Raw genomic sequence first — 26,648 nt, 5'->3', positions numbered from 1 at the left:
ATGAGCGGAAAAACAAAACATTGAAAAAACTCTAACAACAAACTCTTACTGACTTACTTGATGACAGCCTGATAACAGGATTCTCTGATACCCTTTGGTGACCCAGCGTGTCGGCCATGGTGGCGTTGCCCAGAGACACTGGCTCTCCTGGTGTGTCAAAAGACACAAAACATGTTTTTGTCCCACTAATGTATGTTCTAGTCATCTCAGGAATATGTTTATGTTTGTTGTTGGATGATTTTGTAATTTGAATGGGCCAGCGGGTAGCAACATTTAGGGAGTTAAGGATCAGGTTTACCTACTTTGGTTGCATCCAGAGAGAATTATTCTTTCCAGGTTTATGAAAATACGGATATGTATGATGTTCTTTAAGAGGCTGGTGCCCCTCTGCCAGCTAAACTGAGCCCAGACTAGCACAGAAAAGCACTTGGCCATGCAGGATTAAATGTCTTTGTCATTTGATATTGTACAATCCAAGTAAAGAAAAGGGAAATAAAGAATTTGGTCTACTGGGAGCCAAGAGTCACCCATGTGGTCAAGTCAAGTCAGTTTTTCTGACATTAAACTTTCAACAAATTTAATTCTGCAGCTGAAAAGCCTTGACAAGAACTACCAGTCCCATGACCTCTCCAAGCAAAAGTTTCTAAAGAACTCAATGAATGAAATAAAAGAGGAATAATTTGAAAAGGCTCAATATATTCAGTAAAGTACAGCTTCTTTTGAAACATGTGCTGTTGCTGATGAGTTTTTCTCACCCTGACACTGAGCCAACATGCAAATGATGATGGTCTCTGGCTTCTCGCCGTCGCATTCTCCCACCGCATTGTCGCTGGTTTTGCAGACCACCTGCCTCTGCTGGATGCCTTGTCCGCAGGTCACTGAGCACTGAAACATTCATCACAAAATCCTCATTAGTTGCCGTGGTCAACAAACATCTGCCTCTGCATATACATTTGTTTCAAGGGGGACTTATCCTGGTGACACGTTTAAAATGACATTGGGCCCAAGAACACTGCAGTATCTTTCTTTCTGCACAAAACTCTACCTATTTTTGAAATGTCGACATTGGGAAACATGCATAGGCTCTTCCTACTGATGACGCCACATTTAGTGGGAGATGAAGTCTTTTTCTCTGGCCACGCCCACTCTGCTGGTAATGTCACTGCAGAATCGCCAAACTTAAAAAGGTGAGCGAGGAAGCAGCAGTGTTTATGTGTCGTGAATTAATGGAATATGTCTCCAAATCGCTTGGTTCTCGTAACCTATTCAGAGATTTCAGACGGGAGAGGTTTATACAGCAATGACTTTGGCGCATCGTCATGATGAGGGACTAAGTGCATCATGGAGAGGAGAACTTCAACATTTTAAGTATATGGATAAGTCAAGAAAGTTGTCTCTATTATGACCAATTCCTTTGACATAAAGACAAGAAGCCCCTGCGTCTTGCTCACCTGAGACCAGGCTCCAGTCCTCCACTGTGCAGGGCATGAGGTTTGGTTACAGGCCCGTCTGGGCTCAGGTCGGTCCTCAATGCAGTGTTTGCTGTGGACAGGTCTGTTGGTGCCGTTGTGGAGAGCCTGCATGCACTGGACCAGCCGAGTCTGGAAGCCCAATGTGCCACACGTCTTACTGCATGGAGTCCACTCTTCCACCACCCACCTGAGAGCACGACCAAGCCTTCAGCCACATTGTTTCACTATTTCCCTGTTTTATCAGAGCAAATGCAACCTGCATGCAACATGGTACCAAGCTTTACATTGCCTTCGGAGCTTCATTTACTCACACTGGCTGACTGCACTCCTGGACATTGCAACGTTTTCGGATGGGCTTGGGCTTCTTGCTGGTTTCACAGAAATTGCGATGAACCAAACGGCTGTCGCTCTTCCTCCTGCACCCGTATTTGGTGTACTGAATTCCTGACAAACAGCATAAGCACACCATGGATCGTTCATGCAGACTTGAACAAAGGACCTTCTTTCAGAGAAAAACCATTAAAGGGCACCTATCGCGCTTTGTTTTGGTTTTGTCTTCAGTTATCACATGACACAAAATGTGGTAAATCTACTAAAAAAGTAAGATTCTGAATATATGTATTTCTAAAGTTATATGTAGTTGAAGTTTACAAAAAGAATCTGTTTAACATGACACCGACGCGCTGCGCCTGAGAGTCTGGTTCAGCTGATCAAAGGGGGCGGTGCGCAGTCATGCTGTAGCAACAAACAGGAAGAGCAATGGTGCAGACGCAAATGAGGCTTGTGCGTTAACTATTATCACTGGATAGCAAACACAAATCGATTGGTGTTTACAGATGACGCAGTTGAGCGTTGATTCGCGTCAACCTTGAACTACAAGTCGTCAGAGGCATGAGATAGTAGCTGGGGACGTGTGTTTTTTAGCAGCTGCTGTGTGTGTCACCTGCTTCGTGCTCCATTGACACCACAGTCTGTTCCTTAAGTTCTTGTTTGATATTGCTTTGAGAAAATAAACATTTGCTCTAAATCAGTGACCATCAGTTAACCATAGGGCCGGGGCCCACGGTTGGGAGCGAGTGCCTCCTAGAGGGCCGGTTTTCCACCTTTGGGCCGTAACGGCTGCAAGACGCTCAGCTTTGATGCATAAGCCTCATATGGTGGTAGTAGTGTGTCATTGAATTGACATGACAGCTGCAAATCTGTGATAGTTACAACGGAGAAGTTCTTGAAAATGAACTAGAACATTTTATGGCGATACTTTCATTCAGACTTTCATTTACACTTCACTTATATCTTCTTTGGAGTTTAAATAAAATATATTGTTTTTATTTTATTAGATTTAGACATGGGTTTATTACATATGTTTTATTTAGAATTTCATTCAGTTTTTAAACATTTTTCAACAGTTTTTTTTTCCTTTTTTTTCTTTCGTATATTTGATGAACATGACTTGCACCTGGTTCTGCTGCTGGCTGGACTTTTCGATGAAAAATAAATATCTTTGCTCATGGTCATGTGGTTTCATGCCAAAAGGTTTTGGTTTGTTTACACGTAAGTAGATTAAATATGGTTGTTGATCACAAAAGAATTCCAGAGTAATGAATCAGTTCTATTACTTGACTGGGCCCATTTGTTCTGGGATCCAGTTCCGAGATCAAAAAGGCTGAGAACCCCTGCTCTGAATGTTCCACTCATTACAATGACAGTCGGCGAACCTGAGCAGTTGTTGCTGAATGTACAGTATACAACTCTCTAGTTCACCGGTATCGACTTTAGGGGAGACTGCCACTGTCCACTGTCCACAGGATTATTTAGGATTATTCACTGTGGGACGGGTGGGTGAAAACGTCGGATTCGTGTGGACGGAAGGCCCGTCCGACACAGAACTTGCGCGGAAACGACTGAGTTGGTCTCTGTGTAAACAGGGTTTTAGAGTCTGTGATATTAATGTCTTTCTTGAGAGACTTGAACAGATCATGAACCACAGTCCTCCAGACTCCCTCCACGCTGCTTCTGGGCTGGTGTTGGTTTTGAATGATTCAGTAGGAACTAAAGAAAAGACCCTACTCTGAAAAAGGAACTCCTAGAGGCTCCCAGAACCATTTGATTTGGTTCCTGGTTCCTGCTATGTGAACGCATAGCAGAACCATGTAATCCTTCATATAATCTTTGTATAACTTATATGTCCCTGTAATGCAAATGAATGAACAATTTTTGTTCATTCAAAACAAATTTGAAGCATGTTTCTACATAGGGCAGCAGCTCTAGTGAAGATGGATTCACAGAGACACAGACACGGTCCTTGAAAAAACTGAGAACTGCATTTAGCATGAGTGGTACTAAGCTATTTATACCAAGTACAATTTGTGCAAAACTCGACACATTGAAAAACTGAGTGCAATTACAGCGTATTATCTTGCTAAAACCCTACATGATTCAAGGTGGAAAAAGAATAAGGCCCCTTTCAGGGTGTATCAAGTATCAGGTCATCAACTGAGCAGCAACAATGCTCTGGTCACGTAACCCATACCACATCTTCTCCTTATAAAAAGAGACTCCACACCAGCAACTTTATGGACAAAATACTGTCAATTGTCAACAAAACCAACTCGACTACCAGTCTGAAGGCATCATGCTCTTTGTGTCAACAGAATTTAGATTGGCTTTGAGAAAGGAACCCGTAACACAATGATACACAAACTTTCCATGTAGAGTTTTGCGCCGACTAAAATTTGTTTTTGTGATTCCCACTCAGTGCCACTGACCTCCGCCGCAGGGTTTGGAGCACTGTGACCAGCTTTTCAACGCCCACTCATAAGTGTCCAGCTCGGCCAACAACACGTTGTTATTGGTGATGAGGGGCAGCAGGTCTTCGTGGATGATGTACTTGTACGTCAAGCTGATCTTGGCGTCCTCTTCCTGGGGAATGATCTAAGGAAGACGTCACAGTGCTACTCATGCCTCGACTGCTTATACAGTACACATCAAACCAGCTTTAACACTGAATCATTTATTCAAGCATAGAAAGTTCTGTTCTCTTGTTACGTCGAGCTCTTCAGAAGAACACTAACCTTTCCACTGCATTAGTCCTTCATTGGCAAACATATGCCAACCACAGACTTCAAAGTCTGAACCAACAGGAATGAACAAATGTGTGCAAGGGGGTGATGTTTTGATGATTTTAATGAATATTAAATGCACTAATATACATTTTTGATAACCAAGAAATGTTGGTCAACATAAAGGATTTTCTTCACATTAATTTCTACTGTATTTCAATACACAAATGTGTATATATATATATATATATATATATATATATATATATATATATATATAAATTGAAGTTAAATGAAGTCAGTGCTAAGATATTAATATTATATTTCATCGTTCTTATGATCATTATCATTAAGGCTACACAACTTAATTTATAATTACCATTACTATTTGTTAATTCCAACAATCTGGTATTCTTTTTGATCGTCATCCTCCAAAACGTCAGCTCCAAGACAGATATATATTTTCATCTCTCTGATCCCCTGTGCAGTCAGTGATGAATGAATGATAACTAGTCAGTCAGTCAATGTGAGAGCGCATGTGTCTATTTTTTTGGCATATGATGAGTTTAAATAGGAGGCCAACTCCAGCAGCACTTAATTTGTGTTTGTTCCTTTACATTTCTCAATTTAGATTTCAACAATTTCAGAAGGTTGACAAGTCTGCATCTGAACTCTGAGTCACCATCACTCATCTCTGCACATACACAGTTAGTCATGCACTAATGGGCACAGTGGAGCTCTCCAGGGGGCTGCTTCCCCCTTGCCGCGTTGGAGCTCTCGGTTGACAGAACGTGTGGGCACCTGTATTTCCAGTAATGGCTTTAATTTCTTTCCACACGTATATCTCACCATTGAATCTTGTGCTGGCTAGTCATGATCGACTATGGTGCCGGTGAGTTTGTTCAAGTGCCAAGCTACTCTGAGCAGGAAGTTGTCACCCACTACTCTCCCTGCTCCTGCTAAGGTAAAAAATAAACTCCTCCGTGTTTTAATGATGTTTCCTATAAAGAGCTCAAGTGCCATCAGATACCATTACTTCTGAAATAACACAGCATACGATAAAAAACATATTTATGTATGGATCTATCTACTACTATCAAATAAGGCTATTGTAATTTCAGTCGCTCTCATTCTACATTCTGAAACAGTTGAAGACTAGGACACCTGGAGAGAAACTTGAGTCAGGAGCTATAAAAAAATTTTTAAAAAAAAAATAGACTCACCAGCACTATAATTCCTTCGTGCAGTGGACCAGAAGTCTTGAGAGTCTCCTTGCCGTCATCCACGCTATACTCCCACTGCAAACCGCTCTCGATGAAGGTCTTGGCCTCAGCCTCCTCACTCTTTGCATTGAGGATGAAGTTTCCAGTTACCTGATTCTTCACAGCTGTGAAGGTACGTTGCGTCAATAAAAACACATTCCTCCTCTAATCTGACAGATTACTCACACACCACTGATGAAGTCTCGGGTAAGTTCAGACCTCAACCGCAGCTTGAAAGGTTTACTAGGAATTGACTTAAAACAAATGTACTAGGGGTGGGATTCCATAAAAAAAAAAAAATCTAGTTAATTTGAGAATTTGTGATTAAATAATCGCAGTTCAATGGTATAAGAAGATTTGGCACAAGAAGTCACATTTTTCATCTTGAATGAATTTGGAATATTACTGAATCAAATGATGGACCCATACATACATTTAAACAACAAAATATTGTTTATTTTGGATCAGTTTGACAATAGCACAATAAATCAGGATGGTGGCTAAATTCAAGTTTTTATATCACCTTATTTAAACTAAAGCTCATTTAATGTCTTGAAAATATTTGGATGAGAATTTCAATTTTATAAGAATTTCAAGTACATTCAGAGTAGTGGAAACCCTGGTCATTTTGTAGCAAAAAACATTCCTCCATGTTTGTTGTGGTTATCATCCTAGCTGCCGCGTGTCTTGTGCATCAGTGGGATCAGTGGAGCAGGAACTCCTGCACTTACAAAGGTTCTGTGTGGTCTGACTTTAAAATTTAAAATGTATTTTTTATTGTTGTAATTAATTAATCGTAATAATGATGTAATTAATGAATCGTAATTAACTTGTTAAAGTCCCACCACTGAAATGTACACAACGACCTTTGTTTCATTTCTTTAGAATATTTTGTATTGTTCAATGGAGGCGCGGAAGTGTTTAGGAGAGGTGGTAGTCGACTTTTTGACAAGGACATTTAACAAGGTCTTTGAGAGTGAGAGGATTCATGAGGAATGAAGGAGAAGTGTGCTGGTGCCCCTCTTCGAGAACAAGGGAGACGTCCAGTGTTGTGGCAACTATAGAGGGATAAAGTTGATGAGCCATACAATGAAGTTGTGGGAAAGAGTAGTGGAAAGAAGACTAAGGGCAGAGGTTTGCTTTAAGGATGTTTATGGGGAAGTACAGAGAAGGTCAGAAGGAGCTGGAGAAAGCATACGACAGAGTGCCAAGAGAAGAGTTGTGGTATTGTATGAGGAAGTCTGGAGTGGCAGAGAAGTATGTTGGAGTGGTGCAAGACATGTATGACAGGTGTAAGACAGTGGTGAGGTGTGCTGCAGGTGTAACAGAGGGGTTCAAGGTGGAGGTGGGACTGCACCAAGGCTCAGCTCTGAGCCCCTTCTTGTTTGCCATGGTGATGGACAGGTTGACAGATGAAGTTAGACAAGAAGCTCCTTAGACGATGATGTTTGCAGATGACATTGTGATCTGTGGTGTGAGCAGGGAGCAAGTGGAAGATAAGCTAGAGAGGTCGGGGTTTGCCTTAGAAAGGAGAGGAATGAAGGTTAGCCACAGTAAGACGGAATCCATGTGTGTGAATGAGAGGGTCCCAAGTGGACAAGTGAAGTTACAGGATGCAGAGATTAAGAAGGTGGGGGATTTTAGGTACTTAGGCTTAACTGTCCAGGGTGATGGAGAGTGTGAGAAAGAGGTGAAAAAGCGGGTGCAGACAGGATGGAATAATTGGAGATATGTGTCAGGTGTGATGTGTGACAAAAGGGTGTCGGCAAGGATGAAAGGGAAAGTGTACAAAAGGGTGGTGAGGCCAGCAATGTTGTATGGTTTGGAAACAGTAGCACTGAGGAAAAGACAGGAGGCAGAGCTGGAGGTAGCAGAGATGAAGATGTTGAGGTTCTCTCTGGGAGTGAGCAGGATGGATAGGATCAGGAAGCAGTAGATCAGAGAGACAGCACATGTGGTCAGGTGTGTAGGAGACAAAGTCAGAGAGGCTAGATGGAGATGTTCGGACATGTACAGAGGAGAGATAGGCAGTATATTGGTAGGAAGATGTTGAGGTTGGAACTGCCAGGCAGAAGGTGGAGAGGAAGGCCAAAGAGGAGATTGATGGAGGTGGTGAAGGAGGACATGAGGTCGGTAGGTTTGAGAGAAGAGAGAGCAGAGGACAGGGTGAGATGGAGGAGGATAAAGGGAGAAGCCCAAAGAGAAAGAAGTTCAATGTAATCGGCGTGTGTGTGTTGGGTAGGAAAGACGAGTCTGCTGTCCCTGTCAGCCATCCTCATATTAAACACTACATTTCAACAAGAACATAGAAATCTGTCCAATATTTAATTCATTGTTGACAACAAATGAAGTCCAGTCTGACATCTCTTTGTGCCCACAACAAATCAATGCAACTATGCTGCGGAACTCACGTGGCCAACCACTGAGCTGCACTCATGTGGCCAGACACACAGGGACACGCACACACGCAGACTTCTGAGGCTTCAGAGCAGGCACATTTTGGATCATTAGCAGGACTGATGCTTTAAAAGCAACCACGATAAAATCAGATACTGGAGGGATCAGCACGGAATCCTTACCAGAAAAAGGCATGTCCAACACCAGTTATCAAACCCAACAGCTATGACTGTATCATTTAAATATCTACCTGAATTAAACGTTCATGCACTAAACAAAATCTGTTGAACTGTATTGTTGCGGTGTCACGTCAGGGCTTTCAATAAGGCTTGGGCTGCTTCAAATACAACAACTGAGTAGTGCACTATGCTTACTATGTTGACTCTCTAGAGTGCTGAGTTACTACAATCCACTTTTCCTTCCACTTCAGGGCTATCCATGTGTTCATATTGCACGGCCTCTCCATGGTCAGGTCGCGGGTACAGAAGCCAGTAGTCACTCTACTACAGGTTTCTGGCACGACTCTTCCCAAACACCTCCTTCATCTCATGTGGAAGAATATTGAGGTGACCCCAGGCCTACTCAGACTGTCTTTTCATCAAATCTTGGGTCTGCACCAGAGCCTCCACCCACTTAAATAAAACTGACTGCCTGTCCCGGGAGGCATCCGAAATAGATTGTTGTGCTACCCCCAGTGGCTTCTTTCGCTATAGAGGACCAGCAGTTATGGGCCATGTGACCACCACTCAGAGAAAACGTATTTTTGGCAGCTGGCATACACAATCTTGTTTTGGGTGATTTCCCAAAGTCTGAGGCCAAATGTGAGATTGAGGTCATGGCCGTGATTTTACGCTCCTGAGACGTGGCCTATGCCACCTGGAGACAGACGGCACTTTTTACTAGAATGAGACATGAGACACAAAAATTGACAACAGAAACTGTGATCAGGGGCGGCTGTCCAGGTGCCACAGGAAATGTAAGACTTAACCTGACTCTGAATAGAGTCATAGAGGGACAAATTTGGGATTGTCAAGAAATGCTACTTCTTAATGTGTACCTTTGTTTTGTTTGCAGAGATGATGCAGCTTTAGGACGACCGGACCCCTTCGACGTCATGGTAAAATTGAGGGTTGATCAGTGACTTTGGCAGTGACAGCTAGCATGTCAGTTAGCATTCCGCTAGCAGTTGTAATAATGTCACACACGTCAGACAGTTTTTACAGTGACGTAGAGAAGTGTCCCCAGTCTGTCTCGTGTCCTTCATCAATAATAACAACCGAAACTGAACTAGGCAGCTACACTGAACGCATCATTTTATATGTTTATACATCTTTGAAATCAGACCTGCTAAGTATGATACGCAGACGTTTAAAATGCGATACATTAATGTATATTGATGTTTTTAAATTGTTCAACGACCAATAAAGACCTCTGTTTTAATGGACTGAAGCGCTCTGCCAACTGTTTCATGGTTCAAACGTCACAGGGTTAATGCTTAAACAAGATCAGACCTGGACGTTTGACTTCTAATGTATGATCATGAAGAAGGCATGGCACATTCCTGCTTCACTGATGCTACATCCACACAGCTTTTTGAACTCTAAATGACATTTTGTGCGATTTTGTGCAACACAGTAAACTTAAAAAGGCTTAAAGAGATATCTTCTTTATTTCCAAAACTGAAAATTGTTCTAATCTTTCACAGTAAGTTGTATCGTAAATTGACTTGTTAAAATGTAATGCAATATCCAAATCTGTTGATCCCAATTGACCTGTTTCACTTCCTTTTTTTCTCAATGAGAATCAGTAAGAGAATCAATAAGATAAAGCAGTATCAACAATGGAATCGGAATTGTTAAAATCTTATCAATTCACATCCCAATTCACAGGATAATAAGCAACTCTGACGGCTGACTTCACAGTGATGACAGCACCATGAAGTGTTGTTGTCGTTGCATACAGCATAACCACAATGATGACAATGACAGTGTGTTTCATGTTTGAAATCAGCACTCACCAATAATATGTGGGGATGTCTCATTCTCTTCTATTACAATGTGACGTGCTCCTATGGGGATGTCGAACATTTTCAGCATTCCTGACAGGACAGAGACACAGCGGGAGATTTTACTATCCTTAGGCAAAGAAAACCAATAAATTGTGAAACAGGCTGCAGTGAACAGAGTGAGATGAAATAAACTGTTACAACTGTTACCGTTTTTTTTGGGAGTCTTTGTGAGGGTCAGCTTCACAGTGCGACAGTGGGAGTTGTCGCCCTCACATACTCCACATTTGTCCTCCTGTTTGTATGAGCCGACCTCCTTGTCGCAGCCCACATGCTGCAGGAGGAGAAGGTCAGAGATGATTCTATTACTTTACAGACTGGGTGAGCTGCACAGCTTCATGTCACTATCATAACAGTCTCATAGTAGACACGAGTCGTTCTCAGACTGTTTTGAATTGTGAATTCTGTTTTGTTTTGAATATAAGCTGCACTCACTAAAAAAAAAAAAAAAAAAATAGAGGAGCTCCCAGATCACTGGAAGTGGTGGAAATACTCTACTGACTCAATATCGGGATGACATCACACCAAGATTAATACCAGACTCATTCACTGTTCTTGTTCAAAAGGTGTTTTCTATACAGTGCTGTCAGCATTATAGTTGTGTAGTAGGTTTGTGTAATTAATAAAAAAAAAAAGTGACTTTTGTGTGTGGTTTAGTGAGACAAAAATCGGTATCACCATGTGGGGACTTGGCAGTTAGTATTGACTTAACAATATGACATGGATAACACTGAAGTACAGTTAAATATGAGGGACAGTGCACCTCTGTTAATGAGGACACGTGACCCCAGTTACCAGAAAGACATAGACTTAATGTGGGAGTGTCAGGGTATTCAGGTTTTTTGGACAGAGGCAAAGGAGTAAGTGCCAAATACAACAGAGACAGAGATGACGACAGCTCCATGACGCTGACGGCTTCATAGTTAAACTATTGCAACAGAGTTCAATGACGGCTCCTCGCTATCTGTCAACTCCGACTGCTTTTCCTCTACGGTCATAGGAACCGGAGGGACCGAAGAGCTCACGGCGCCACCCCTTGTCACGGAGGTGCATTACTCAGTAGTGTGACTTATCTCCACTGCGTGTAACTGCAGACACTGGTGCTGACAGAAATCCAATGTAACTGAACTGGTTTGAAGTCGAAGCTCTACATGAGTGTTCCAGGCACATACCAGGCACTCTCCTCGTGCACACACACTGAAAGGGTCGGAGTAGCTGCAGCGAGCGCCGTCGTGCAACACTTGGTTCATAAAAACCACCTCTCCGGTCTCTTTGGATCGACAGCTCAGCTCGCATTTGTGGCTCTCTGATGAAAAAGGTCAGACAGGAAGAAGGTAGAAATGAACCATCAGCTGAGGTAAAATTGGATTGTAGTCATTAGAGATCTCTGCCTATTTTTATGAAGAGTTTCCACCAACACATAAAACCTCATAGGGGTGGTGAACTTACCTCACCACCTCAACCTCACCATCTATGTAGGGACACAATATCAACACAAGAAATGCTCCATGCAGTAAGTCACCCAGCAGGTTACCCTAGTTCTGGGTGGAAGTCCATATCAAGTCTGCACTAAACCAAGCCCGTGGTCAGCAAGTCATGACTGACAGCGTGAACATAACTTCCTCATCCTTTTGTGAATAAAAACAAAAAGTAAAGGAAGAAGACATATATGTGATGCAGTCGATGAGCAAGGGAAAATTGATAACAATTTTCTTTTGCTATGGTGATGGGCTGAAAAACACTTGATGACTCACAGGCTGGGACTCACTTGAGAGGCACGTTGGAGTGACAGAAAAGTGGTGTTGAATTTACACCTCTCACCTTTGTAACATTTCATCATTTCTGAATCAACACCTTGCCATAAAAAGTTGCAGGAAATTGAGTCCATGCTGTTACTGAAGGACCTCATGATGCAAACCCAAGCAAAACTAGTCTGTTCTGTAATCTGGGTTCAGCTCAACAACAACCTTAAAATCATGAGCCTTATTGCGAGTCAGCTAAGAGACATGCTCATTGTTGGTCATTTTCCAGCACCTGCCCTTTTTTGGTTGCTGCAGTGTTGGCTTTTCTCCAATGTAACTCTCAGAAGACCACGTACCATCTGGGTGCTCGTACGGTAGCCAAGTGTGCTTCATGTTGTTGTGGTATTTGTTGCTTCTCTGGACACACTGTTGAGCACGGAAGTCCTCATAAGGGCCGGCACACTCCTCGGTGTTGCACATCTGGTAATCAAAGGCCGAACCGGGACAATCTCGACCTCCGTAAGCCGGTCTGAACACAACATCAGGTGGGCGTCAATAAGAACTGAGACTCAGCTATTTTGTGTCTAGTTTAGTTTAGTTTAGTTTAGTTTAGTTCTCCTCAAACGACTGCATCGTCTGGAGCAGACTCACGGGGGATTGTTGCAATGTCTATTGCGAGACCGAACACCGCCACCACATGTTCTGGAGCACGAGCCGAACTTTGACCATGCACCCCAACTTCCGTCATGGCCCTGAGGCTGTAGGCTGGATCTCCAAATGCAGTGACCCTTGAAGCACCACTGGGACCATTGAGAGAAAGCAAAGGAAGGGTCAGTGAAACAAACAAACATCAATCCACCACCACTGCAAAACCTCCAGAACTCTGGAAATGATGATGAAAACCCACCTTCCCGGGTGCACACTCTGTGCCATCCACCGGAGGACCTTTCTTAGTTTTGCAGAAGTACTGGTTGTCAGGGTGACTGCACCACAGTTGTTTGCAGGGGTCATATGTACGGAACTAGAGAGTCACAAAAAATAGTGAGCAGACTTGTTAAAGTGGTCAGGCTGAAGTCATTATACTGACAGACAGCAGGCAAATACACATTGGATTAATGCAGTTATTCACACACTTAATATTAATGTTGTTGTATTCAAGACTTCTGCTCGAACAGTGGACTGAAGGAGAGATTACAGTAATAACAAAAATATATATAATATTTATTATGTAATTAAACATACATTCCCCCCCTTTAAAAACCTATAAAGTAATGTAGAGGGCTGAGGTTTCAGAGAATGAATACTGTATGGTGGTGAAAAGGTTTTTTGCGGCACACTTACATGTTGGATTTTCCGTCAATCTTAAACCAAGAAAAAAAATGTCTTCCTAACCTCTGCGGCTTGTCAGAAGTACTTACTGCAGTGCACATTTTATAGCCCACTCCAAAATCAAAGCGGCACTGCTCATCCATGGAGTAATTTATTCCGGGCAGCTCTGTGAGTTTGGGCCACTTGTGTTCAAAGGGATCATCCAACAAACAGTCGTAAGAGCTGCAGGGGAACAACACACAAACACCAATTACCGATAGATATTGAGACCAGATTTAGCTGGTGTTTGCAGACACCAGGAAGAGGGGGAAGGGAGGAGAATGATGGTGTTGGGGGGGAGGCATACTGTATGTATCGATTGAGCTCCTGCTTGCTGCAACGTGACCAGTGATAGCGATGGAAAGCGGCCTGGACAAGTGGTGCCATGATGCTGCCCATGCTGGTCTCGTCAGCACATCGGTTCCCTTGACCGTCGTGTTCCATCCCCAACCTGAGTCAGAAATAAGTCATGAAGCTTCCTCAAAGCTGAATTTGTATTTAAAATGATTAAAAGATGACATATTTTTCTTTGGAAGACTCAAGGGTGCTGTGTTCCCGGTCTACTTCATATGAGCTTCCTCCCTGCAGCGCAGCTTCACGAATGGTTGGAAGGCATCACGCGTATTCTTAGAACTGGGGTTACTCTCATGTAATCCTACAGTTACACTTGACACACACTTCCAGATATGGACTGAGTCTGGCTCTTACATCAAATAACACTATGCCAATGTGCAAGAGTTCCACATTGTGCATCATCATGTCAAACAAATGACCACCAAAAAAGACAACTTTGATGTAGTTGTCTACTGATGCAAAAATACGGGTAACATTGCACCAGTGACACCAAATCCTTAGGTACTCGTAAGTACACTAAATAAGTGTAGTCATCCCACAAATTACACATTTCTGTACCACAAATGTAAATGTCGCCTGACTTTCATTCTTGAACTGCCACACAGATTAGAGATGTCACATGTAGCAGTCATTTCACAAGTCTGTAGCACAGAGGCCAGAAACATTTTTGACTGAGAGAGTCAAAAAGTTCAAACATTTTAATAATAATAATTCTATGAAGTAGTACTGCAGTACTGAATACTATTACATAGAAAAGGAAGACCAACAAAGTTGGAGTATAATAAGACTCTGAGTGACATTTTAATAACAATTTAGCGTATTTAAAAAGTTTATGTAATCCTTAAAAAACGTTTGCTTATTATACTTGTGGATCATCCATCCACTTCCACTGGTAATGGTCCTGCGTAGGATTCAGCAGCATTGGCCCCATCACACACAACAATACACTCAGTTAGAGTAAACAGTTCCCAATGAGGCAAGGTCGCACCTTTCCCGCCCTCTGATTTGCTAGAATAGCTCTCTCCAGATTGGCGATTTAATTTGGTCACGACAACATCATCTCACATCCAGAGCAGGCGGTAAATAGCTCAGCCATCTACTCACCCGCAGCTGAGCAACTGAGGTAAGTAGCTGAGCAGAGGAAAATGCATTGAGATGAGTTGTCAAGTGTTGCAAAATAACTCTCAAAATAACTCATTCTAGCCAATCAGAAGTGAGGAAGGAGATATTCTTCCTTTGCCATTGTGAGATCCAGGAGCAGAATAGAAGTGGGAAGATGAAGAGGTCGCAATAGATATGGACATAGAACTAGACATAGATAGGTTGGCACTTTCATGTCAATAAAGAACCTGTAATATCATCTGTTGAATTTCCCCACTGTGGGACTAATAAAGGCCGCCTATGAGCCTGGTCTGGTTCATTCTTGACTGCATGAAGCTTGTTTGCCCGGCTGTCCACATTTTAGTTATCTACATCTGCGATTGGTTGACTGCACTGCAGTCGTGCTAGTTAACTTCACATAATATTCCAGCAGGTGAACAGAACTGATACATTAGGCTCAAGTCAGGGAAACAAGTCTCAGTAATGACAGTACAGTGGTACCTCGGTTCTTGACCACAATGCGTTCCAGACGGCCGTTCCAGAAGCGATTTGTTTGATATCTGAATTGATTTTTCCCATTACAATGAATGGAAAAAGAAATAATGTGTTCCAAGCCTTAAAATAGTCTTTTGTAGGAGTGAATGTAGAGTGTCTGCTGCAGGTGCGCTGTTCCTCTATGTGTGTGGCCGCTGCATGTGGGAGGGGTTGCCGAGTGAGTGACGTCTCTCCAGAAGTGAAGAGGTGCCCGGTGCGTGTCCAGCTCTGAATGTGCGCTTCTGTGCAGTTTGGCTGTGACAAAGTCATAAACCAAGTAACACTCTGTCCCAGACTCGCCTCATCCCTGTCCCAGCTCCAGCCCACAACAGGACATCAAACCCTGGAGTGAGCGCTCCAGCCTCGGAGGTGTGGAGAGCACCTCCCCTGTGACACTCTACCACGGTCCAGTGCGGAGACAGGGAAGGTTTTACACCTCAATATGAAGGAAAAATAGTCAGTAAATGTAGCTAACGGGACACGTCTGCATACAGAGGCTGCGTTATACACAATAACAAAGCACATCGTGGGTCAGCTGATCGGTCCGCAAACATTATGTTTTTTCCAGCTTTTTTCGGGGCCGTTCGAATTCTGGATTTTCGTTCGAAATCCGAAAATTTTTGTTTGAACTGCGATTTGTTCGAAGTCCGGGACCTTCGAAAACCAAGGTACCACTGTATTTCAAATTCTACTGTGATAAAACCCACGAGCCATAGGTTCCTGAGCCCTGCTGAAGCACATGGTAATCCCAAAACACACTATGGCAACCATTCACAAACAGAATGGCACACTGTCGACATAGGCAGTGGTTTGAAACATCAGGAAGTTTCTTGTTGAGACTGCACCGGCAGCCTCAGGCAGACCACTCGAGACATGTGTTGCCCTTTCCAAATGCACTTGTACTTGCCTAAGAACCCTGCAACGTCTTTTAAAAACTCCTGCAGCACACTAGTCTGTTGGATGCCACGAAGAGCTTTTTCACTGGCGCAGTAGACGCACTTCAAAATAGACCAGTAATTGTAGATGGCTGCAGAGAGCCTGCTGCTGCCGCTGCTACAATCATCGATGTTACTCACACATGACCGGTTTCATGAGCTACCACGAAGGCAGACGAGAAGCCGTCTTCATGGTTGAGAGTGCAGCTCCGCAGTGGATGGCACATTCCAGTCACTGGAGCGTAACCTGAGCAGCAGAAATGAAAGCCAGTCGTCAAATTCGGCGATAAATGCAGGTGAAAGGCTTGATAATTGAATGTGAACTGACCCGTCGGTGTATTTTAATGACAGCTTGTATGCTAGCATGCCATGAATCGGATTAATGAGCTTTAATAAAACATGATACTGAATTGACATTACCTCATCTCAAATTCTATTTGCACAAAAAGAGTTAAGGTTTATATAATAGATTATCATTATTATCATTTTCGTGAATTAATAATGTATTTTTGATAGGAAAGAAACTGGTTAATGTCAAAACAAATGGAAATATATAGGATTTATTTTCAGCCTACAGCTACTCTGAACACAAAACATGACTCAGCTGGACTGTGATTTAGTTATGAATGTATTTACCATTTGTAAAACATAAAAACGTCCTAAGCATCCAATGAGGATGAGTTGGAGCGATTCAAAACACAAATATCTGCTGAATGCGATGATGCTTTCATTTTTTTTATTTTTTTTAATAATACAAATCGATAAAGAGCTGAAAAGCTCTTTTTACTGGCTTGACTGAAAGCTCCTGACAGCCAGAGCAAATGTTGAATCGGCTCTTCAGTCACCGGGCCATCATTTCCCAGCAGACAAGGCTTGGAGCGGCTGGATGAGGCAAATTGTTTGAAAGGCAAAAGCACAAACACACAAAACACAAAACTCGATCAAGAGGTGTGCAGCGATTCAGTGTTGGTTGAAATCAGAAGCACGTTAATTCATCTTCATGCTTTCTGACCATCGATTATTTGGCATGCAGGTAAAAAGCAGAAAATGCGGCAGGCAACAGCTGATGATGATGATGATGATGAGAGTCAAGATGATAATGACACTTTAAAAGCGTGTGCCGCGTGCTGTTGCTGCGATGGTGGAGACGATGAGTGATGGAAAATGTTTGAGGAAGCCAAAACAAAACTGAGGAGCTGGAGCATGTTTGAATGACAAAACAAGGACGGCTATTTTTAATCAAGTGTAAGCAAAACTGTCTCGATGGCTGACGACATTTCATCTTAAAACATGTATTACTCCGGTATTACGGCACTCGCGTAACGTAAACCAAGACTTATTTAACCATGAGTGTTAATATAATTGAAAATTGAGCTGATGTCTAAACTAAATATTTTTATTCATGTGTGATGCTTCATTTATTTTTTGATCAATTTTGAACACATTTTTTATGTTATTTGTTGACTTTGACATTGACCGGGATGAAAACTGACACTGTATTGTAGAGAATGTGAACGTACGGCGTATCGCTTTGCATTGTGGGACTTTGGCGCCATTACAAGTGGAATGGATTGTAAAGAAAGAAACAGAGACAGCTGGAACACAGTTACACGACGGATCAGACAACCCCTTTATTGCCTTAGTCTGGCAATAGTTTGAACAGTGCAGGTGACTTCAATGAAGCTTCAGTGGAGCTCGGACACATGCACAAACAAGCTGTAATATACTGTTGTTCCCTGCCAAAATCAAGGAAGAAAGTCTTTGTCTATAAACACAGATTATATGAATGAGGGTGGCTTGTGTGCCTGCTACCTGGAGGACAGGTTAGATCCTCCAGAATCAGACATGACAGACCTTGACTACTGCTACAGCCAAGTGGGTCAAGAAAGACAGCCGACATTGCGGTGGCAGTTAAGAAAAACTTAAAAACTTAAATAAATTATATATGTAGTTGACACTTCACGCTGTTGTTTGTCAATGTCATCACGATTAGCCAACTTATCTTGGCAGTTCTACATTGTCTCTTATGTTTAAAATCGATATTAAAACTCAAAAAACATCCATTTGTGCTTCTGATTATGTGTTCTGAACTTTCGCTCGACTGTGCGTGTATTGTTTTTCGTTTTCTGTCAGCATTTACGAACACGCTGTTGGTCTAACAACAACAAACAGAAATAACAAAGTGATGACTGCGACTTTTCTGAATATTTTACCTCTACTCAAAACGGATGGATCACCACTGCTAGTACTTTGCCTTTTATCTGAGGTCGTTTTCCTTCATCATTTATCAACAATTTTTCATACTGGGTTAATCCTCGCTCGCTTCCCACATCTATCTGATGACATTCACGTTCCTCCAGTGATGGCTGTAATGGATTTAGTTTTGTTAGTTTTCATGTAAACAAACCATAAAAAAATCTATTTATTTGTCTGTATGATGCAGCCACACCTTTTCAAACACAAAAAAATATTTTTTCATGATGATATTTGAGACTGTGTCCAATTTTAAGGCTGTCCGAAAACTTTTTCCATCCACTGCATCTTGACAACATAACATCCCAAAACTTAGTTAGCTAAGATTTTCTTGGTGCGTTGGCTCATGAGACGCACTGCAAAAACTGACTTGTTAAATGCTGCTGTAACACTGGAGCTCACACAAAAACTGTAGAAGGGAAAGTGTCCTGTATATAAACGATATGCAATGGGGTTGTTTGGTCGCGAAATTGCTTGTTTGGTATTCTTCATGCATCCGTTTCCAACATTGCCCATAATCTCGGGCGAAAGGTGAAGTGGTTCAGTTTGCTTAGACAGCAGCGGTTTAAGGAAGTTAAGTGGATTCAAATGGACACAAAAATCCTGGCCTGACAGTCTCGTCAAAATCTGATAAAAATTGTGTGCAAAACTAAAATGATAATATTGTGTTCAGTGTTGCAGCATGTGTCTGTGTTTCGTTGGCATCAAGGCTCTAAAATCGGAGTATGGTGCGAAGGGTGAGATGCGAGAGGTGCTGTGGAGCAAGATACATTTGTCTGAGCGGCAGATAAAAGGGTCAGGAAAGTGCCGACCACATTCCTTTGAAAGCTTATGAGCGCTTTGCACATATAAGCGAAACGGCATAGCAACAGCAGACGGGGTAAAATATTTGGCTGATGTCATGGGTGAGAACAAAAGTGGTCCATCGGGAAGAAAAATGACGCAGTGATTTCATTTCAGACCCACAAACAAGTGCTATCAGACAGTTTCTCTTCTGCTGGCTTTGCTTTGAGAAGTGCTGAATATATCAATTGTGAGTTTAACAAGAGAGTGTGATGTCTGCATTTGAGGATGGGACACAGCGCCACCAGATCTGAGTCGTGTTATGACACAACACAAGCGCAGCTATGGCAACAACCGGAGGTGAGATAAGCAGAGCAGGTAGCCTCAGGTCGTCCTCCGAACATGACACAGGTGCTTCAAAGGTTTAGCTCATCCACAGGTCAACATGTGAGCACAGAGAGGTTTTGTTCTGAGAAAAGGCGACGGCTACAGGGTGGTGCTCTTCAGTTACTTGACAGTTCACTCGAAGTGCTGAAAAGAAGAAGATGGATGATGGGGAAATGAAGGAATTCTTTCTGGTTTCATCGATGTGGATTGAGCATGACAACACTTATTGATGAGTAAGATCCATGTCAGTTGTTCAAAAAGAATCAGTTAATATTGGTTGAAGAGGGCTTTTTTTCCACTTGACTTCTTTCAGAATTATTTCATTTTATTTTATTTATTTATCTTTTTTGATTTATTCAGTTCGGTAAGCATGACCTTCTCCAAAGACGTGGAAGGAACCTCACATCAATAGGAGTTTCTCATTTATCCTTATTGATTCCACTGCAAATATCACACAACAAAATGAGTGGGTGAGGTCATCAATATGCACTGTCTGACAGTTCATTTGGTAAAAGAGCTTCTCAATAAAAGCAATGTTTTCCATGGCTTTGCCTTGACCGTCTATTTTGCTCCAACATGCATTTCAATTTCCTACTGAGTCACATCAATGACAACTCGTGTTCTTATTCGTTGACGATGTACTCGCACGGAAAACAAATGCAAATGATTTCACACTGTCTCATGAACCACTATTCATTTCTGTCAAACTTGAGTTCAGATCAGATTATTGTGAAACACTTAATAGACTCAGAGTACTTTAATCTTACTCTCTTTCTGTCTTACAGATCGGAAGTAATTTTAGACTTAGGCTGAGATTTTCTTTATTGTCATTGCACAAAACCATATCACTATATTATGGCAACAAAATTTCGGTCTGAGGTCTCCGGTTTCCAAAAACAAAACTATATGTCCAAAAATAAATAAATAATTACTATATAAACTAATATACTATAAATTTACTCTATGAACTTAACTTCAAATAAATAAGCCAGTGGTTCAGCCAGTGTTTTTTTTTTTTGTGGCTGCTAAATATAGGCAGATCAGATCACTTGCTTGTAATATCACATCATAAGACATTGTTGCTTTTAAGGATTGAATTTGCAACATTTTTCCTGCTTCGAGAAATCTTCCAGTTTTCACCAGCAGTGAAACACTTATTCCACAGCACCAGAACACTGTCATCATGTCCTGGATAAGTTAGGTACATCTTTTACATTTAAAAATGGGGGCACTTCTCCACTGTGGCAAACCTGCTGTCTCCAATATTTTCCATGCTTTTTTTTTCCTGCGCTAAATGGTGCAATGCTCTTTATCCTCCGCTGTGTTGGTCGTCTCTCCAAATATCTCCAAATATGCCACATCACAAGAATATTTCACAGAATACTCAAATACTAATATCTATCAATGTCGCCATAATATTACAATCCATTCAGGATGTGTACTCCACTTGTTACATTCATGCTTATATAGCCTTCTTTTAATAACAAACTGAATAGCAAATACAAAAAGTGTATATTTCTGGTTTCAAGGTTGATGCTCATTTGATGACAGGAACAATACATGAAAAGAAGAAGATTAACAAAACACAAAAAGTGTGTTAATAAACATTTCTGTTTTTTCTCTACATGCCAAAAACCATGAACAACTCAATTATTCAGTTCCAGGGTGGCGTCAACATCAAGTCAGCAAGGTTTAGGAAAGCCGTTCTGGGCTTCATGTAGGAGTGTAGCGTGGCTGACACTGAACTTTCCACTGACCTTACCTGGGCAAGACTTGAAGCCAACCCTTGGTGAACGGAAGCAGAAATCAGCACTCAGACTGCACATGCCTCGATCGAGAGAAATACAGTACCTTGCATACCTGCGGGACCAAAATCTTGCCTTGTGAGGAAGATGGCGTGGTCGTGGTACTCGGCATGGTCGGGGTCACGACGCTGCTGCGTGTTAGCCCACCGGCACACCTGCTCCAGGCTGCGGGATGGGTTACCACGCTCGATCAGGCTGATCGACTGCAATGACAAGACACAGTACTCTTCAACTCCTCAGTACATGGCATCATATTTGACGCTAACTTTAAACTTAATGTCTCAATCTGCGCACTAACTAGAAAAGAAAGAGTAAACACAGCTAACTGTGTTTTGTCATTTTCAAGGTTGGATCCCACAATATATTTTCCTGCGAATGTAATACACAATACATTTACAGTAGTATACTTAAAAATAAACTCAAAGATAAAGACTCTTGAAAAAAAAAGGTGCCCTCTTAGTATTTCATTTATTCACTAGAAAGGGGGTTAAAAGGGCACACATTTCCAACATAGTGCATTTATGTATTAACAATTATTCTTGGTTACCAAGGAAACAATGAGACCTTCATTACAAAGGCATAGGGAAGAGAACAGAAACGTTTGCCAATGGAACTGAAAAGATATTGAATAAAAGACGAGACATTTCTTTTGGGGGATTTTTTTTGCAGAAAAGCTTTAAATGCAGCAATGAAATGTAGTTACAGAGATGTCTTGATAAGACTGGCGTAATATTGAGAAGTATTTGATGCACAAAAATAGACAAATTACACCAGTGTTTGTCAGACAGTGTGCTGTGCGGCAGAATGATGGAGTGTTCCTTGTCAGACCAGCAACACCAAACACTTGCAGTGTTAACGGTGCTGGCGGTTAACATGACGTCATGACTTCAAGCCTTTATTTACAATGGTACAGCATCAAGGTTTGCCTCCATGTTTAATAGTTGGTTAAAACTAAATGCTGAACCAAATATGTGGCACAAAGAACAATTACTGTTATGAAACAAGTCTGCAAAACTTCCCAAAACGCAAATTAGGTGATGCAAAAGAAGGTGAACAAGGAACTGTATACCAACCCAAACACAGTTTTCCTGGCTAATCTGTGGATAGGAATCTGCCAGGATGTCTGCTTTATTGAAGATGAAAACACGTCAGAAGATGCTGTACCTGAACAGTTCTGGAGCTGCTGGTTCAATAATAAGAGAACGGAATTTCATCTTTTTACTCAAAACTCTGCCACTAAAAGTGATAACATCCAACTTAGGTTCTTCGGCCATTAATTTCCTTTTTCAATAAGCTATTTCGTGTTTTGCTACACCTATTTAAAGGACTGAGTTGATGAAAACATCATGATATTTTTAGATCTGTGTTTATTGACAGCAACCTTTCATATTACAGAGTGCTCTTTATCAGAGGGCTGTTTACCTGTGGAATGTTATTTGCATGTGTTGGAAAAACACATTCATATACACAGAAAAAAATGAAGAATTACATAAAAATACATGTGAGAGTGAGTTCAAATCAAAATGAATTTCAAAATGATTTTGAAAAATTGTAATTATTAAATGATAAGAGTGTCAGTTGTTACAACTTTCACAAATTAGAAGAGACCTTATACCGTTTTGACTAAACACAAATGCGTTTTTGCTGGGGTTCCATTGATGGTGTGTCTCTGGATTTTGTTTTTCAATGAATGAAGTGTGCCGTGGCTTAAAGAGGGTTTTTATACTACACATCTGGCTGGCAATTCGCAGAACAAAACAAAACAAAAAAGCAACCGCAAGCTTGGCAAAGGCAGCGTCTTCATTCTTCGCAATTTTTTTAACAATGTCTGAGTCTTTTTGGGGGCTGAGAGCTTTTCTGTCATCCTTCCGTCTCTCACCATTTCAGAACTAGAACCCTTTCGGTCAGTTTATTCCGTTTATCCCTGCCATCTGTCTCTCTCTCTGGATTTTAAAAGATCCAGATGGACAGTATATTGAATAGATTCTTGCTTCTTGAAAAGTGTTGCAACAACAATGGAACAAATGAGTACAACCTGATTCTCTTTATGTCACAACTTAATAACCAGTAAAGCAGACTCCTCATGTCTGCCTGCAGCCGTGACCCTACCATGAGGTCCTTTGTCATGTGTGTTTATTGAGTGTATGTTTAGCGGGTGTATTCAAGGGGACCCACGTCTGCACTACGCATGACAGCAATATTTATTGTATGCATCACCAACATTTGTTTTCCTCATAAGCAAACCTGTTTATATGTTTGTACCATACCAGCTACTTGGAGAGTACTAACTGTGAACTGAAAGGTATTCGCCTGCTGTTGGTCTTCTATTTACAAACTGCAACATTTAAACCAACCAAATGATGTGTGACCTTATTTTAGCTTTTGTCCCTATCAGTATCTGTGAATGTGTCTTCCACAAGAGATGCTTTTACTGAAATGGATACATGATGCTAAAAAACACCTTCCAGACATATAAAACAGTGAACTTCATGTTTTTGGCAACATTCTCAGAGAACCAAGCCACCAAGCAACGTATCATTCCACCATGGCACATGATGTCAGTTTCTGCGACTTTCATCGTGCTGGAAGACTCACGAGGGGATGAGGAAAAATAATAACCAGAATGAGCAACGGTGGACCTGAAAGCAGGACAGATGATGCCAGCCGGTCAGATATTGTGGGGAAAAAAGGCATCTCAACGTTTGTTGTATGCCGACGGTACGGGCAGATTCCGAGCGATACGCCGGTTTGTAAGCTGTCGGTGCCCAATGGTGGCAAAAACATGCTGCATTACAATTCTTTTTAGTCACATAAAGACACATCACCATGCTTTGTTGTTTGTTGAATGTCAACAAAATGTTAAAATAACTTTTTGCTTTCAATAGTTTTCCTTACAGATGCTGATGAAAAAAAAACTGGCATTTTAAAAACCTTTAAAAAAAAAAAAACAAGAACAATTGATATCGAATGATATGAAAAAATATATTGTGACAGTCTTTTTATGTGACCTCTACTTCAGTGATATATATTTTTGATCAGCTCATTTTTGATCCAAAGCTACTACATGTGCATGACATCCGATGACAGACGGTAAAAATGCACGACAGCGCCCATGATGTCTCAAAGAAACCCTGATTTCCTGGTTTTCTTTGGCACTCAAGGCCTTTCTGATATATGTCAGTGTTCATGTCAGAAATCTCTACATTTGTTGAAAGGAAGATCCAGTGCCGACAAGGCCAGGCTTCTCAATGGCCTGTCATCAAATATTAAAAGAAAGAACACCACCTAAAACGACCACCTAAATGGATGAACGTATTTCAAAAACAAAACAAGTCCTTGGTGAAAACATAGACCTGTTCAAACAGTAAAAACAAGCAAAATCTGGAAAACGCTGTTAACTTTCATTTTGCATTGCTTTTAGACTCTAGTGGATATGTAGTTTGTGTTTTATTATTATTCATCTCATTTTATGCAGCATTATTAGAGCATAAAGAAGTGAAATGGAAGAGTACATCACAGTATATTTCTAGTTAAGCTACTTCCAACTGATATATGAGAAGAAGAAGGAGAGAATGGAATGGTTTGGAAGACCTACATTTAAAATAGGTCTTAGAGAAAATATTTCCTCTGAATGAGCTCAAAAAACATTCACAAAGAAAGCTTGATATTTTTTTTCCTGGAAGATGTAATAGCAGTTCCGGTTTGAAGAGGCAAGAGGCTCACCTGTCGATACCCGACCATAATCATTCTGACAAGGACGATGTTGATGCTGGTTCCCAAAGATTCATCGTGGTAGATTTCATCAACCTGAAAGAAGCAGAAAGGTGTATCACTGGAATGAATACTAGGATGTAATCCTTATACCAGAATAACCGCGAAAACAGCCACTTAGTTTCAAATAACGTCATGATGAAAGAAAAGGATTTTCCACCAGCATTTTTTAAAACTTGAAAATCAGGGAACTGAATGCAACCAATAAAGAAGCAATAGAGAAACAAGGAGTCAGTTGTGAAAGTTTTGACTTTTACTGAGTTGGTGACAATAAAAAGTCTAGTTTTTAATCATGAGAAGGAACTCACTCTCCAATCTGCAAGCATCCACACGTGCTCTGTCTCTTTATATGTCCAGCCGAAGTGTGTGAATTGAGATTCGCGAGCAACAGAAAAAAACAGAATTTCGCCATTTGTTTTCAACGGCAAAATCCCGTTTTTTTTCAGGATTTTGCCGTTGGAAACACATCAAAACCCAAAGTCATCATCACCACCATGATGTGCTATGTATTATCTGTTTTTTTTTCAACGTTTAAATGTTCAAATATGTCTGATTACATGTGCTTTCATCTTTAACAAAAGAGATCATTTTTGTGAAAGCGTGGCGGCGCAACTCACTCCTTTACATGTAGCAGAAACCCTGACCCGACAAGCCTAATGTAGTTCAGAAATGTAATTATATATACAATATCCAAAACTCAAGTCGAAATCAAAGTGGCAGCCTGGAGTGCAGTGAACCAAGCTTCGCACAATATGGGAGCAGGCGGGTGCAACATGTTCATGGTGAGTCACAGCTTCAATGCGTTTCTAGCATCTGTGGAATCAAATGTTGAAGTAAAAACATCTGAACATTGGTAACAGCCTTTTACGCAATCGAAACTATGCAGCAAAAGTCTGACCAGACCGATTCATTGATGTGACAGGCACAAGCCCTGGTTGAGAAGTTTATTTCGATGTTCAATACAGCCTATGCTCAAGACTGGAGCAGAGGTTTAGGTTGTTTGTAACAAATGAACGAAATAAGAAATAAGTAGAAAACTTTGAAAAAAATATACATGGATCATGATCTAAAAAAGTACTATGGTTTCAGTTCCGTAAAATACATTTTCTTATAATGTAAGAACCTGGCTCATTCCTTTAACTGGAAGTTGAAACGAAAGAAGGTGCAAGGTTAACACAATTCATTTTTCCTCATTAAACGCTTGTGACGTCAGGTTCAACCAGATGTCTCAAGTACTCTTGAGCTGTGTATTTGGCATCATGGAAAAGATGCTCACTATATAAAAGATAACGTTGCAGCGGTTGCACATCTAGCATTTGGACAGACCCAGTTTAGCGTGGTAATTACAAAGCCAGGAGAA

At 41.3% G+C, this 26,648-nt stretch overlaps 1 protein-coding gene across 7 annotated transcripts in view; it reads right to left on the bottom strand.

Moving 5' to 3' along the window:
- LOC128769699 (A disintegrin and metalloproteinase with thrombospondin motifs 3) overlaps positions 1 to 26,648 on the bottom strand; it is a 50,465-nt gene that overhangs the window by 1,788 nt on the left and 22,029 nt on the right. For 2 of the 7 annotated variants that reach the window (XM_053883640.1, XM_053883683.1), the window contains 16 exons: positions 25,241 to 25,324; positions 21,564 to 21,720; positions 16,431 to 16,536; positions 13,673 to 13,816; positions 13,416 to 13,548; positions 12,905 to 13,018; positions 12,649 to 12,797; positions 12,354 to 12,526; positions 11,428 to 11,561; positions 10,208 to 10,529; positions 5,755 to 5,918; positions 4,238 to 4,403; positions 1,784 to 1,916; positions 1,452 to 1,659; positions 756 to 885; positions 58 to 147 (listed from right to left, as the gene is read on the bottom strand). In XM_053883640.1, coding sequence (XP_053739615.1) covers positions 58 to 147; positions 756 to 885; positions 1,452 to 1,659; positions 1,784 to 1,916; positions 4,238 to 4,403; positions 5,755 to 5,918; positions 10,208 to 10,529; positions 11,428 to 11,561; positions 12,354 to 12,526; positions 12,649 to 12,797; positions 12,905 to 13,018; positions 13,416 to 13,548; positions 13,673 to 13,816; positions 16,431 to 16,536; positions 21,564 to 21,720; positions 25,241 to 25,324 — 2,407 coding nt within the window. Of the gene's footprint in view, positions 1 to 57; positions 148 to 755; positions 886 to 1,451; positions 1,697 to 1,783; positions 1,917 to 4,237; positions 4,404 to 5,754; positions 5,919 to 10,207; positions 10,530 to 11,427; positions 11,562 to 12,353; positions 12,527 to 12,648; positions 12,798 to 12,904; positions 13,019 to 13,415; positions 13,549 to 13,672; positions 13,817 to 16,430; positions 16,537 to 21,563; positions 21,721 to 25,240; positions 25,325 to 26,648 lie in introns of those variants that run through there. The other 5 variants (XM_053883657.1, XM_053883673.1, XM_053883665.1 and 2 more) reach the window with 5 other exon arrangements.

This window comes from Synchiropus splendidus, chromosome 1 (genome assembly GCF_027744825.2).
Source record: "Synchiropus splendidus isolate RoL2022-P1 chromosome 1, RoL_Sspl_1.0, whole genome shotgun sequence".
In the NCBI taxonomy this organism is placed as follows: domain Eukaryota; kingdom Metazoa; phylum Chordata; class Actinopteri; order Syngnathiformes; family Callionymidae; genus Synchiropus; species Synchiropus splendidus.
Note: the sequence above shows the minus strand (reverse complement) of the source record. Positions and strands in the feature narration are given on the sequence as shown.